Source organism: Sprattus sprattus, assembly GCF_963457725.1.
Source record: "Sprattus sprattus genome assembly, chromosome: 7".
Taxonomy (NCBI): Eukaryota; Metazoa; Chordata; class Actinopteri; order Clupeiformes; family Clupeidae; genus Sprattus; species Sprattus sprattus.
The window spans coordinates 34,377,500-34,394,209 of NC_137926.1; the positions used below are offsets into that span (position 1 = coordinate 34,377,500).

Consider the following 16,710-nt stretch of genomic DNA (forward strand, 5'->3'; position numbering starts at 1 on the left):
GTATTTCAACTTAAATGCAACAATTTCCAGGCTTTATTGATAATACCAGAATCACGTTTACATTCAAATTGCACCGTTGCTCACATGAAAACCAAGCCCAGTTTCAAATAATAAAATGTTTGAACGAAATTCGAAACAGTGAAATTAAATTGACACGTCATTTCTCTCACACTTGTAAGACATTTTAAAATTAAGAATAAGGTTAAACACTTCCTTACTCAACAAATACACCTTTGTTGCCCTCTACAGGCTCAATCGGGTCATTCATAACTCATGGTAAAGGAACTCAGTTTAGTTTCATACAACTGAATGATGTTGACAGAGGCACTTATCTGAGCTTTACAGAATGTCTGTTCTTAGCAGATGAGAAATTAAACTGTGTATAAAAACTGTTGAGAAGACAATTCAATATTTTCATGACTATCATGCAATAAAGAGCCAAACATCTTTTCGAAATAAAAGCTGTTTGTACTGAAAGCATGTTGAAGGAAACCGAAGATACACCATGTCAGCATAGTTGAATCCTTAACACTTTCCCACATAAGACATGTATTAGAATGTTGAGAAAACATAACTTAAACTTTGTGGACCAGTTCGAACTGAATAATGCATGGATTTCAGCCCTTCCTTCCTTTACTGGTCTTCGAAAAGAAGGCATTCTGTTATTAAAACATTCGATAACGGCAGTAATTCTTCTGAGGAAGCTATGATGAGGCTAAGAAGTTGTCTGACTATGGTGTGAGCCATTCACAACAGGTTGCGTGCAAGTTCTATTCGTAGGCTCTTCTTCTTTCTGGGGTGACAGGGTGATGTGTCTTTTCCTGCCGTCTGTCTCTGGTGCTGGACTGTCCTCTGGCTGGATCTCCCCATTTGTGTTCTCCTCCCTCTTTCTCTTATTAACCAGTCCACAGCTCTCCTCCCCCACACGTCCCTCTGGCAAACCCAGAACACGCAGACACACAATGGCGGCTGCCTGTTCCGCATACTTCTTTGACTTCTCCCTGAAGGGAAAGATGGTGACACAGATTAGTTTCTGCCCTCATCGTACCTTCTGCGATTCTCTGCTAAACACTAAGCACAGGCAGTTTGCCAAGCGAAAGAAGCAACACCAAGGCATCAGTCCATATTACGCTCCAATGTAAAACAGTATCAGTGGGCTGTAGGCAGGGGGCTGAGATAGGAGTCAGCATTATAGGATAACATGTATGATTCATTACTGACCACAGGGTGGATCTATACTTCTTCTCTGCCATGGTCACAGTGGACTGGAAGCCTCTGTCCTGGCTGCGCTGTATCTGGAGAGGGTAACATCACTGATCAGATATTCATAAAGATCCTATTTGCAAAGATCACATGCTAATCATCCTTTGTTTCTTTGTTTTCCATAATGAGATGAAAAGAACTTTTCGCTCTCTTCCAGAGCAAACACATTTTTATGACTTTTTAAGACTTCTTGGCTGGTAGGAAACTGTCATTCTGAAGATTAGGCAAACAATACAGTACGAGCCATTGCATTAGGTAAGTTGTACCTGTCAAAGCACTTAACCTTCATCTTTTATGAAGTTATTTCAGTCATAAAGCGCAAATTAGTTAAGATACTAATTACAAAACATTCCAATGGCCATACCAATCTATAGACGGCCTCCCTAGAGGGCGTCCAGTCATCTCTCTTGAATCTCCACTCACCGTCTCATACACCGGCTGCTCCAGTTTCTCCCGGCGACTCCACTCAAGCAGGTACATCTTAGGTGTTATCTGAGGAGGGTACTCTCTCCTGGCCAGCATACAGACATACTACATTACTTCAATGATATTAGCCAGTGAAATCACATCACAACACAGAATCATGAGGGAGGACGATTTGCTTAATTTTTTTTAAGGATTTGGCAAGTCTATCAATGAATAGGTGAAGAGTGATCCATTGTTATGCCATGATCACATCAGATGTTTTTTTCTCCACATTCTTTTTTGGAGCAGAAACTGCAGTCCCCAATTTACACTGGCAAAATGGCACCTGTATTTGAGTGTGTGGGAATGATTGACTGCAAATGAGAATTTGCTGAAGAGTGAAGCCTTGATTTGATTCTTTACACACCTCTCAAACCGAACAGGCATGATCCAGACATCTCCGTCTAATGTAGGGTGGCTTAGGTTGATATTGTTTTTCTGGAGGCCTTCTTTTCGCCGTTGTAGCTCTGACTGAATTTCGTCATAGTATTTGATCATACCATATGCCTCACTGATCAACACAAAAACATACTCCAATCTCAGCACATACTTTTGGCAAACGTTCACACCATCACAGTTCACAAAATCATCAAAGTTCACATATACTGTATGGGAGACTAGGGAAGTTGAAGAAATAGTAGACTGGAGGTTGTGTACCAGATCTCCTTATTAGTTTGCGCAGCATGAAGCAGTTTGCCCATGGGTGACTCCAATCTGTCTCTCAGCATCATACACAGGCAGTACTTGGTGTTGAAAGCATGATTGTCATAACGAACTGCCTACAAACAGAAGTTTACCTGCATTAAATATTTTACATGTGCATCCAAAGTATTTTACTATATATATACTATAGAATGATATATTCTATATAATAATATCTACATGGGATATTAAAATCATTAAACAAAATAGGAGACTTGCCATAATAAACTCACAATTTTAATGTATTCCTTCATGACTTCATCAATAGACACTGGGCCCTGGCTGAAAAAGATGGAGGGGTTCCACATTGCGGCACGGGCAAGCATCACTGAGCAAGCCCCGGTTGCCTCACGGAACTTGGCGATATCTGAGTGGGTCTTCACCAAATCAAGAGAGCCACCACTACAAGGTCAAGGATAGAAGAGAGTATGAGATACAACGTTTAACTATGAAATCCTTACAGAAGTAGTGAAGTGTTGGACTCACTTAGCAAGAACAGGTATGGATACTGCCTCAGTCACCGCCTGGATGTAGTCACAGTGGACAGGTTGCTGATTTCTTTCCTCCTTCATCCTGATAGATGATGTGCAGAGAGAGTATTTCATGAGATCAACAGAAGCTAATAGCCACCCTTCTAAACACTAGCATACATTCACATAGTCACCGCAGCTGCATAACTGTAACTAACGTAATCTGCAGTTTCAAACTCATAGCTTGACAAGTTAAGTTACATCTAACCTTTAAGAAAATATCTGATAAAAGAATTGTGGTTATTCGTCCTGCAAAAAAAAACAAATAAATGTTCTTTTCAGAATAAGTTATGGCTAACTTAGCACAACTACTTCTGTTATGGCTAACTTAACACTGCTACTTCTGTTCTAGTTGCTTATGACTTTGACCCTCTGTTTGTTTACGGATCTTATAAAGAGGATGCCCAGCTCAAAGTAAAAACAAAAAATGCACCACCTATTAAATATTTCAGTCATACTTTACCTGCCATGTACTGCAATGGCAGACACGCCAGTTCTTTCTATTCTTGTCACCAAACTTACAGTATCTTCCAGCTGAAAGATATATTTCATAAATGATAACATTCCATATGGAAAAACATACACTCTCATCAAAGAAACTTATTTGGAGAAACATATGGATCATTAACCACATACTTACTGATGGAAGAACTCTGATTTTGCATGTCACAGGTTTGGACAGTCCATTCACAAGTGTGGTCAAAATCTTCAAAAAGGAGAGAATATTGATCACAGACAGGTATTCACACAGACTGACATACCAAACATGAAAGGATTAAAACAATTGAATTCAATTTCACTGAAATTCAGTGGCCATGAGAACTGTAACAGGCCTAAAACATAGGTTGGAGAACTAGTTTGTCTTATCTGATTTCTCGTGTGGCACTTACCCTCTCTATTTTGTCTGGGTCAGAGAGAAGAGCAGCTCCCATTCCACCCTGTGTGAGCCACAGATAGGAATCAGCACTTTTCACAAAATACTATCAGGATGGAGTAAGCAAGCATGATGGAGTAACTGGTGAAACACTGTCCAAGATAATGATCACAGTTCCCCCAGCTAAACAGCATAGTAATCTATGATATAATTGATAAAATAAAAAAGTACAATTATCGTATTGCATCATTTGTTCCCATCTCCTGATGAGTTTACTTACTGTACACAAATCTGACACCTAGGCAATGTTTACCTTAGTAGAGTACTCTTTAGGACAGCCCATATTAACGTCAATGGCAGCTACATCATCTTGCCTGCACAGCATTAACACAAAGGAAAGGCAAACAAAATAGGTCATCTTAACAGGTGCGGTCTAAACGAAAGAGGTCTTCTTAACAGGTACGGTCTAAACGAAAGAGGTCATCTTGGGGGGGGGGGGGGCCTCCAGACTCTGTTCCAGATATTAAAACTCTCATTATGTAGCAGCAGATCTGCCAGTGCAAGACTAAATAGGCCTTGATGTTCAGAAATAGTTAGGTTGTCATAAGCATAGATATATAGAATTACTAGATAACTCACGGCGGAGTCTAGAACGTCCGCAGAGGTCGGCCATCTTACCCCGGGCAGATTGCTCACCGTAACATTGTTGTGGTAGTGAAAAATGTACTTTTTAAATAACCATAGCTTGCTCAATTTTCAACCGATTTTTAAACGGGTTGGTTTGTTATAAACGTCAGAGATGTAGCTATGACACTATATACTTATGAATAATCATTTAATGTTCTAAACAATAGAATAATTATTCTAAGTATGTACAATATACGACAATTCAGCATGACGTCACAATAACAAATATCTTACTTCCGGGTGGCAAACTTCGCCTCTGCCCATAGTAAACCTTAACAAACCAATAGGATTTTCCATGTAATTTAACAAAGGTACGAACACGTTTAATCATAATTATGAATATGATTACAACATGTTTTATGCAGATGATCTTGTCAACTGAAAAAACTAGACTTTCCTGATTTCGTTGCTGTTGATATTTGTTAGCGAATAACGGTAATATTGCATCCACCAAGTCATTGAAGAACATTGAAGTAAAGTCGTAGTGACTGAGATCGCTTAACATGAACGATTTTCAGGACTGTTTGTAGCTTTCCAGCTATTTGTGTGGACACAAGAATTTGTCCATACAGATATAAATAAAGTACCTATCTATTTCACAATAAATGATCGTATTATAACTTTACATACTTCAACTGTAATAATCACAATATCATGTTGTAATGTAGAATTTACTGTGAAATCAATAGACACAGTAAGTTACTGTGAAAAAAATGATACAGTGATTTCACAGCATTTTGTTATTCCACAGTAATATAGGCCTACTCTATTCAAATCCTCCTTTGAGATAACCCAATAAATTACTGTACGTTTGAACAACTGCGCTGCATTGTGGGCTGAAGAAGAGACAGTTGAACTTGGATCCACGGAGGATGATAGAAGAGCTCGAAGGTAAGTTTGACAGACAGCTTGTCACAACTTTATAATATTGTTTGTTGTCTGGGTTAGTAAATGAACGATGTTTTGGATCAAGTGTGCGAGTTATTCGATGAAGAATACGCGAATTAGCGTGAACGTTAAAGTTAGCTAACGTTGGCCACCAGCTGCAGTAACCAGCTAAGTCATTTTAAAGGCGTTTACCCCCGCGAAGCTTTGCCTCATATCTTTGGAAAGCTCAAATTACGTGTTTTCGTAATGGTCCCCTGATGTCTTTAAGAAGCATAGCGTGCCAGTTATTTGGTCGAGAATACGCAGTTATTAGTGCAAATATGCGCAAAAGTGAGCTAATGTTAGCCTCCAGCTGCAGCAACTAAGTAATTTCAAAGCTGTGTTTCTCCAAAAAGCTCGCATCACAGACAATACAGTATTTTATATCTTAGGAAGGTGCAAACTATGTGTTTTCATTTGGTGGTCTTTACATGTCAATAGGAAGGATATGCATGAGTATTTGCTAGACTACTATCTCTCAGTATCTGTCAGTAATTGCTCTCCATTCTTTTTCAGAGGCAGTTAACAAGAGTGGAGCAGGCTGTTGGGGTAAAAAGAACACCTTGCCAAAGGGGCAAAAAACGATTTCATCTGATGGGGAAAATAAGTGTTTCTCTTTTTACTATTGTACTTTGATCCGTCATTGAATGTTTCATCAAACTAGCAAATTACATTTTGATCAAATTAAGCTTATATTCATGAATCACTACAAAGTTGCTATAGTTGTTATTTATATTTAAGGATGATATTTTCTTAAAATATATTTGTGAACTGTATTTTAAGGTCTTTGCCCTACGATGGAAGCCAATTTCTTATCTGGCTTGGCTTTCAATACTAATTTATTTGGTGTACGATTTGGTTAAAGGGGAAGGGGCACCACTGCATGTGCCTTTAAAAACAATGCAATATAAAATCTGTAAAACTGAAAGTTGTCTTTGCTTATTGTTTACAGGTGCATCTTGGGCATTTACTCAGAACAAGGCTCGAAGGAGAGGCGTGGACTTTGAGTGGTCTTTGTAAATGTGAATTTGTCGTGTGCATTTTTATAAATCACAGTTTATAAGTCAAATTTGCAGTATTTTGCAGAGTTATTTAAATTGTAAATGTACAGTACATTTCTGGCTACTAGTTGCATTACCTTTACAGTAAAAAGCATAACAAAACGGACAATTACTGTAATTTATATACAGCAAGACGATGTAATTCCACAGCTACATACCGCTATATCACAGTAATCCAATGGCATGACAACTGTGAAGTTACAATATACCGCTGTAGTTGCATTGCATTTTGCTGTGAAATGTTTACAGGTAATTACTGTGAAACATGTACAGTACTTTACTGTGAAATATTTAAAATAAATAACTGAAATTATTGTGAAAGTAATGCAACTAGTAGCCAGTAATTTACTGTAAAAGTACAGTACCCACAACCTCTCCGGTCAGCCAGGTCTGCCTGTGTCTGCCTCTTTCGATGGCGAGGCGGTGCTTGTACATTGTCATGGTTTTCCTGAGTTTTGTGTCTTTAACTGTCTTTTACTGTATTCAGGTAATAAAAACACCTTGTGCATGTGTGTATTTATTACACCTATCTGTTCTGTTTAATGTTATTTTCACATGAAAACCCATGGTTATAATTATAATTATTCATAAGTATGCAGTGTCATAAATACATCTCTGTACAGGGTGGGGATTTCAACATGCATCATTTCTTGATGTATATTTGTATAGGGAAATATTGTACCTACTTTAGATCATTATTGTCAGTGAAGCACAGTTGCAAGCCAGTTTAAAGACATATTATGACGTCATGATGGCCCAATGTAAGTCAATGGGAAAAATTGTATTAGTTTTTCTTTAATGTTTTAAAAAGTATAACGTTTAAAAATATGAGAAATACATAATCCTAGTGTCCTTTACAAGACCTACACAACACATTTTGAATGAAGTTTCTACGTTAAGGTGTTCGAGCTGAATTAAGCACAGAAGTCGGTACAAAGAATAATAAGTATAAGAAACGAAGGAATAACAATACGGGGCATTTCATGCACTGTAAGTATTTATATGTATATAGTGTCATAGCTACATCTCTGACGTTTATAACAAACCAACCCGTTTAAAAATCGGTTGAAAATTGAGCAAGCTATGGTTATTTAAAAAGTACATTTTTCACTACCACAACAATGTTACGGTGAGCAATCTGCCCGGGGTAAGATGGCCGACCTCTGCGGACGTTCGACTCCGTTGGCCGGCAACGCGGATAATGTATCTAGTAATTCTATATATCTATGGTCATAAGCCCCTCTCCCAGTACACCCAGCATATCCATTAATAATAGAGCTAATGCTAAAGCTGCTAATGATACAACAAATATTCATTGTTATAAACTCTGAACTTACACAAGTTGGGCGACAGTCAAAGCTCTCTGTGGGTCTGCTGTTCCCTTCAGGAGAAAAGAAGGAATATTCTTAATAAATATAATTTCTAAACCATGTATGATGTGTGATACTATGCAACAAACATTCATCTTTACCATCTGGAAGACAACCCTGTCCTTTTCACGGCTGCACGTCCTAAACATGACTCGGCCATCTGGGGCAACATAGTCCACAGTCTCCAGCTCCTCTGTGACATGAAGATATTTGAAGAAAAGATTACAACACACCAACTTGGAAGAGACCTTGAATACAGTTTTGCCTTTGTCTATACAGTATTCTTAGTGCATTCATTTAACTAACCATGAACTCCAGCATTTATAACCCATCAGTCTGAGTAAGGGGTGGTGGGGTGGGCGGGGATACATACCATTTACAATTCGATTGCACTGAACCATTTTAATATCTATTAGCTCCTGTGAAAACAAAATATGAAATATGGATAATCAAGTTCTCGTTGGCACCCACAACATTAAGATACACACAATGATAATGAGGGGCACTTTCCCGACTCCTACCTCGCAATACACAATATCAGCACCGTAGTCCAGCGCAAGGAGCCTCATTGGTAATGTCCCACATCGAACCATCGGCGCAAGGGCTGTTTTATTGCGAAAGCTCAGCTCAGCGGTCTCAGCCATGGTATTAACGTATCCAGCTGATGCGCGGCACATACAGACGTGATTCAACTGTGTTTACATAACAGTTAAGTTAGTGTTCATGTGACATGGAAAACATACATCAGATCAGCAACAAAAAAGCCCTTAACACTAGCCCACATAAGGACTACCTAGAGCACTCAGAAGGCTTTGGTTTAAAAACCACCAGCTCCCTTTCCCGGACAGCCATGATCAGTATAGAGCTATGCAAAAAACATAGAACGGCTGTAACTACAAAAATCAACTGCTTCATAACTAGCAACGTTGCTAAATAACTTATACCTAGTTTTGAAATATTAAGCTAGCTAATGTATTGGGTAGCTATCGAACTGTAGGAATGATGACGTGAGAACTAACACTGTTCGTTTAGTGAAGGCGAGGACATTTCATTACGTAATATTTTTCTTTGATGATTATCTCTCACCAAAAGGGCAGCCTTTATTCAGCTTTTCATCCGGCTTTCAGCAAAGGCAACTCGAAACATGTGTTAGTTCAACACACGACACCCAGTCTACTTCCTGTTCCTGTATACGTCAGCAAGTGAACACCACCTATACATGTCTATGAACACCACAGACCATAGACTATGCCACAGACTGCCATTCCGTGTGACAACTTTAGCTGGTTAGAATCAACCAGAAGCCTCCTGCTGGCCAAATGATGGAATTGGATTGTGGTCATCCATTACAGCTTTTCTCAATTGACAAAACTGTTTCTTTTTGAGATCAGTGCATTATGCGGAACATAATAATAATGTCTCTTTGTGTATTCTACACAGATAGTGCTTTGTGATTTAGAACCTGTAGTCATGAACTCCAGTCAGTGTACATGCAAAGCTGGCAAAGTGTAATCACACTGCTGCACTGCTCTTTCAGACAGCACTTACTACTTTTTCCACACATTGCAGTTGCAATTGAAGCTATCAGACTGTGCATACAATATACACCTCATCTCACTTTAGGGAGGTGTGCTTTGTGAGGGGAGGCGGTTCAGCAGTCTCTGGCTGAACGCATCCTGAAAGGAACGAGGCAGACAGTTGACATGAAAAGAGGAGCACACACACATAACTGTCCATTTCTAAATGAAATGAAATTAACTATTACCTTGCAATGACATTCATTTCCTAATTACAACTAGAATGCGTTTCGTGAACAAACTGCGAGAGTGTGCTTGCTCTGTTGCGGCCATCAAGCATATGTTGTGCGCATATGTTGTTGAGGGGCCTTACAGACTGATATCTGAGAACAAAATCTGTACAGTACTGTGTTTTCTGTGTTCAGTACAACGTTGAATGCAGGTTGTAGGATGAATCTGCCAGCCTTCCAGTGTAACCATCTGCAGTGACACTGAATACACCTTTCTGTTTTCAACCAATATATTTTAGCAAGCAACCAAGCTCAACCATTATATTTTGGCTCCACTGACTGAAAACTCATTACAATTTAGTCTAGTTTTAGGCACCTTTGAAATTCCATATTATAGCCACATTAAAGTCCTTCCCTTCCCTTCTCAGGCCCAGGGACCTCCTGTGTTGTGTCTACTGCATAGTAGTCTAGCTTGCAGTAATTGTGGATGCAATTAGTCTCCAAGATACAGATCTCATGCCTACAGCTGAATTCCAATTAAATCAATGTAAATAATAATTTAAGGCAATACTTGATTAACAGAATTGTCATTCAAATATATGAGAATTGTCATTCAAATATATGAGAATATCACGTCTAGATTTGGAAAATTCAAATGATGTGATGGCAATTTTTTGGGGTGCCCATTTGAAATAAATCTTCATTATCAATGATAAATATTGTACAATGGGCTGAAATGGAAGGCACCCAATACTTAAATTGTCAAATTAAGATTCACTAGCATTAATAACTGATTATAAACAACAACATTCTATAGGTAGGGACTGATATTATTGTTTCGAAATACTAGAGAAATATATTAATGCAAAGAATAGAGAGATGTCGATAGTTATTTCTTGTATTTCGAATTTGCTCGTTCACACTAACAAAATAGCTAGCTGGCTTAGTGTTACCATAGCCCACTACATTCCAATATTTACATTTACCTCAAGTAAACCTACATTTGAGCAGGTTACAATCGTTAACAACTACAGATAACAGATACAGCCACATTCTGTAACTACCTGTAGCCTACTTACAATTTCACTCCTTGCACCGTTTACTTTGAGCTAAACTCCATGGCTATAATCCTGGCTGTCTTGAAGAGACGTTAATAGGCAGAAACAAATACATTGTAACGCTGGTTGCACAGGTTGCAGACGCAGACCACTATGATTGACTGACACACGCACACATTGTTCAAATCATACGCTGGACGCTTGCTTTATTAGTATTTCTACATGGATTTAGTTAATGATCAGGCTATAATAAGACCACATCGGCTATGTAATCGCTGACAACCGGGACGATTTCATAGTGGTTGGTGTAAACCGGGACATATTAGCGTCCCGACAGGTTTTTGGCGGGACGCGGGACACGCAACTCAAAACCGGGACGTCTGGTCACCCTAGGCACAATACAACTAGGCTACTATGCCTAGCTGGCCTTAGAGTTAAATCAACCACATATCCTCCATATGAAATGCTGTGAAATGTCATAACCAACAGATTTAGCTAGACGGATAGTTTTGACAGTTGAAAGTGGTGTCAATGATAATAACAATTGCCCAAATAGACAAACTATAATAACTTAGCTAGGATAATGCTACCTCATAGTTAGCTAACGTTAGCTAGCTAAACGTTTACCAAGGCTAACGAATTGCCCAAATAGACAAGGCTATTCAAACCAGTCACATATTCATTTATTTTTTGCTTGATTAATGTTGTGTGTAGCCTGTCCTATAGTCCCTACTGCAATGAGTTTACTAGTTAGCTATCGATAGCTAGTATAACTTAGCTAGGATATGCTACCTCATAGTTAGCTAACGTTAGCTAGTGTTGGAACCAAATTTGAGTATTATAAACTAATTCACAATCAGAAGTCAGACAAAGGACGCATTGTTCAAAATGGATTTACTGTAAGTAAGTTAGGCCTACAGTAGAGATGCACACCGGAAATACATCTGCCCGTAAAACTCCCGCCAAGGCATTTAAACCAACATTAAACACCACCCATCTTTGCTTCATTGGCTGACCTAGCCAGCCAATTAAAACATGACCTCATCTGACTCCAACCAAATCTAAAGGTGTCCCTGGCACCTTATACCACACCCATTTTCTAGGTATAACCCCCTCAACATCATATTGTGTGTGTCTGTGTGTCTAACCCCTGAAATGTATTATCTTAAATTACTTCTTAATCATTAAATAATTCCTACATTTCCCCCCTTTGTGTCTGATCAGACACACTAAACATTATCTTCATTACTCTATCAAATACACGCTATCAATCCCCTATATAATGAAACAATTACCTCTGAACTCCTATAAATCAAAACCCATTTTTTGCATTATTTTTAACAGTCCATTCACTCCCTCTAAACAAAATTTAACTAAATCCCCATATAATATCTCACAGTCTCACTAGGGTCCTAAATGAGATCACATTAATATACAGTCTCAGGTGGGCAATATACATTCACATAAAAACATACAATACAAAACAATAAACATCCAGTCATGTATGCAGTGTTGTGCCTTTGAAACAGTCCCAATGTGTATGAATGTCCTTTCTGGTATTCTTGACATCCTAGATGGCATTTTCTTGACCTCACAGGCAAGAGCAAAAACCTCTATTTCTTTAAATTTATATCTTAAGGAAATTCTCTTGCTGCCTCGTCTTCGTACGACGACACCCCTTTCCGTGGGCTGTGAGACATCATGCATCTCTTATTCTCATTGCTGATACAGTTGTGTTTAACATGAAAGTCCCATTCATGTCTTGCTGTCACTGCCGTCCAACCGGTAAGATGAATCTCAACGGCGATGATGATGATGATAGCCTGGTCCTTGCATCAGGTCACTGGCTCCCTTGTGTTCCTGGTCCTCTCACTCTGCTACTTTTCTGAAAACCAAACAGAAAAAAACTACACCAGTATCACAAAGTCTATAGAATATCCTTTATAAAACCAATACAGACAAACTTAAAAACATAACATGAAACATTTAATATTGCCTTTACTTTAGAGTTCTGACCTCTATTATCAACCCATATCTCATCATCTAAATTCCCATTCATTACTCCAATACCTATATTTTCTACTTATCCCTTTCCATGTCTATGTAGTGCATGACTACCTATATAAGTATACCTTCCAGCATAACATATTCCCCAAAGAAGTATCATCAATACTCCTTATCTCTTATTATAGATGCTACAAATATAGCATTATGCAAACAATTTATTTTCCAAAACTTCCCATAAATGAATGACCAAAAGTCCATAAGTCTAATATTTCTATATCCTCCCCCCTTACACACTCAAAACTAAAAGTGTGTGCAAAGAAACAAGACTAATAACTTATATGCCCACAGTTTACCCTTTTAAAATTTAAATCTATTTGGTCTTATTTTATAAGCTAATCTCATCACATATATACATCATATATATTCTAACCAAGTTTGGCTGCAACGTGACTGCTGAACCCTATTCAGCAGACAACCATTGCCCATATGGCTTATCACGACACAAAGACTAACCCCCCTTAGTCACATTATAATAATACAAATATCTTACCTTGGTGGTTATAACCTGGCCTGAATACTTACCTCACCCCTCTCACACCAGGATATAATACTTCAAAGGGCATGTCTCTCCTTCCTCATGCCCATCCCCCAAAGAAAATACAAATGGTACACCATCTCATCCCAAAACACCTACTTAAGTTCCACCAAACCTGTAAAACACTTAAAATCCATGTATTTGCATACATACTTGTAAGGTGTTAACACAAAACAAACACAATTCCTCACATGAACCTTAGATATCAGACATTTTAATTCCTTTCAACCTGGCTTGCTTCTAAGTTTCACCAATACCTTCTCTGTAAATCCTCTCATCTGTAATCCTAAATCAAATATTCCATATACTGCTAGTCTTTCTCCATCTATTTACTTTTCCATTTACCCTCTTTGTCTAGCTATTTTCCCATTCCCTCAATCTTTAACTACTATGTAATTAAAACTGTTCTTAATGTTATTTCAGGAATTATCTTATGTATTCCCCCTTATTTATTTATTCCCACTAAATCCTTTATGTATAGTTCATATTCTAACTTTAACTTTTTCATACATCATAACATACCTCCATATGCCCCTTATGCCTAGTGCTCTGGTTTATCAATGAACCCCTTTGTTATACATTATTTCTAACACTCTTTTTAAATCCTTCTCTAGACTCTACCAATCATACTCACCCATCTGTGGTTGGTAATCTCTCCATTCCCCCACATTCTGTTCTTTAAAGCAATGTCTAAAGATATGTCCCACTTGGCCACACGCCCAACACCTCTGTGGCCCATCTCTGTTGTTCTGTCCTCTTGCTTTTCTGCCTCTGCTTCTGCCTGCTCCGCCGTATCTTACCTGAATATGCTCCCACTGTTGGCCCTGCCACTGCGGGTAAGGCTGAGGTGGCCGTTCCCAATATGGCTGCCTGTGCATTTGTGGTAAAGGATCATGTGCTACCTGAGGAAAAGGTGTCGGCTGCTGTATTGCCAATGGAGCAGGTCCTGAAACAAACACATTACATTTCCCCAGGTCCTGTTTAGGTGCCTGAGCAGTTACACCTACTTGCAGTGCTTGTACTTGACCCCTTGTCGCCCCTTCATCCTTATCCAACTGGTTCTGATCCAACTGCCTCCGTCTATCCCCAGCTTGTTCTTTCAATTCAGCATCAACCTTCCTCTGTAAACTAACAAAATGAGTAACAGTATCTGTGAACTCCAGTTTTGTCATTGAACAAATTCGGTGATCATCTTCAAACTTATTTCTTACTGACAATGGAAGAGCATCGATTATGGCCTTACGCATCATAAGCCTAACCATATGATTGTTCTCTGGTTCCGTCTCCACCCTCACACGCCAGTCCTGCTCAACGGTCTCCAAGAACATAGCCGGATTCTCAAATGCTTTGATTTCATTCACACAGATGCTTGCCACAGAACACACATTAGGATAAGCATTCCTCAAACATCTCCACACAGCATTCCTATAGTTATCGAATGCCACCTCATCGATCATTGAATCTTCCATAATCCATCCCAATCCCACTTCACTGAGAAGTGAAGTAGTCCTCTCTCTGGTGAGAATCTGACTCAACAATGTCTTTATATCCCCTACGGCTAAACGCTTCCCTAACATCTCAGATTCCAGCTTCCCAATCCAAACCCCAACTCCATGTTTTAAAACAGGAAGTCTGAAAATTAATCCATCTAAATCTGTGTGTCCAAATGGCTGGTACTGAGTAACATTATTTTCTGTAATTAAAGGCATAATCAAATCCACTGGTGGCTGCATCCTATCCCTCTCTCTCTCCTCATTCTCTTTTTGCATCAAGACATTTTCCAACCGTTTAACTTTACGTTTAACCTTTCTCATTTCTGTTCTTTGTTTTTCCAACTGTAATCCCATTCTAAGCATCTCCTGATACCCTGCGGTTAAATTGCCATTATTCTCACCTTCCTCCACTGTTCCTGGCACCAAGGGAGGTCTGCCCAACCTTGCCACTACCCCCGAAGTTACATTCCCTACACTTTCAAAATAGACTTTGGTGCATTGGTCAGATAACAACTGGCCAGGCACAGGGTCCTGCATTTTACAACCATCTGCTTCAGTTGAAACATTCCTCACACCTTCATCCAGATCAATCAATTCACGGGACATCTGCCCCTCTCCAATCTCCATCTCCATCTCACCTTCTCTTTCAATCTCATCTGACGATTGTGAGAGTGTCCCATGTTCCATTTCCTTCTCCTGAGCAAATTCCATAAACAATGTTAAAGTATGCAGCTCCTTCTGCCTCTTAATTTCTCTCCTTCCACTTTTATCCTTATTCCTGTAATTTAATATATGTCCTTGCATTTGAATCACTAACGTCAGGTCACAAGACCCCTGGGTTGGCCATGGAGTATTATGGTTTTGAGTTCTTTCTGACCACTTTTTGCAGTGATGTCTTATCAACTCTCCATCTAATGGATATAATTGAACTACTGCCTCTAAAGGTGTACAAGGTTCTACTTCTAAATCCATCTCAAAATAAAACTACTAACTTTAACAACTGTATGTGAAATTTGAAGGGAACCACCCTGCCCCCTCTCTTATCTCTCCTGCGGATTGCCTCCTCTACAAAGAAGCAATACCACTCACAGCCACTAAGACAACAATGCAATGCAAATTAACCCCACCTCGAAATAATATAATATTCTCCAACTGCAAAAGTTTATATAACTATGAACTTTCGTTTTTAAAGTATATATATAGTTATCACGTCTTCTTATCCAACCACACTATCCACAGTATTCCAACTTCCAAACCATTAGCCACTAATACAAGTCTATAGTCTAAGTTTTAAAACCCACGTGTAAAACAATGCCTTCTTCCACGCCAAACAATAAGCCAACCAAGTTCAGTTCAACTTTCTTTCGTATCCTACCTATTCAATGCTTTTCACCGGAGCTAATATCCTTATAATTATAACACAATCAACAAAACTATCTATCTTATGTTAATACAACAACTTCCAGACGCCTTTATGTTAAGATAAGCAGCTCAAATTCAACCTATCCAAAACACAAATTTTGGTACGAGTAGCCTACTATTTTCCAGAAAGATTTAACAACTGTATCTACGATTATCACTTCAACTAGTAATTCAACAAATAGTCCTACCTGAAATTAACCGGAAAATACGGAGCGTTGATGTGTTCAAATCAACCCAATAACAGCTCAAGTGACAAAACTCCTAAACGCAATATCTCTACACCACCATCTTTAAATCCTCATCAGAATAACATTCTTAGAACCTAGCTGCAACTATCCAACTATCAGCATAAGCCAATTCCACCAACGATTATACCCAATAAAATATATCACGCTATATTCCACAAGCGAACAGTTCCCCAGCCTCAGAATGAAAACAATCCCACGTGTGCTACTCACAGATTACCACCAGCTATGCGCTTTCGCCTAAATGTATTATATGCTACCCAC

At 38.8% G+C, this 16,710-nt stretch overlaps 1 protein-coding gene across 1 annotated transcript; it reads right to left on the bottom strand.

Moving 5' to 3' along the window:
* Positions 1-22: 22 nt before the first annotated feature.
* Positions 23-9,066, bottom strand: dus2 (dihydrouridine synthase 2). Its single transcript, XM_080842892.1, has 16 exons — positions 8,966-9,066; positions 8,401-8,571; positions 8,253-8,298; positions 7,981-8,072; positions 7,847-7,890; positions 4,148-4,208; positions 3,851-3,898; positions 3,601-3,666; positions 3,424-3,494; positions 2,917-3,003; positions 2,664-2,832; positions 2,386-2,507; positions 2,096-2,239; positions 1,687-1,774; positions 1,222-1,295; positions 23-1,001 (listed from the first exon to the last, which is right to left on the bottom strand). Exons 2-16 carry the CDS (start codon positions 8,554-8,556, stop codon positions 716-718), a joined length of 1,554 nt encoding a protein of 517 aa, XP_080699018.1. The 5' UTR covers positions 8,557-8,571; positions 8,966-9,066; the 3' UTR covers positions 23-715.
* Between the last annotated feature and the right edge of the window lie 7,644 nt (positions 9,067-16,710).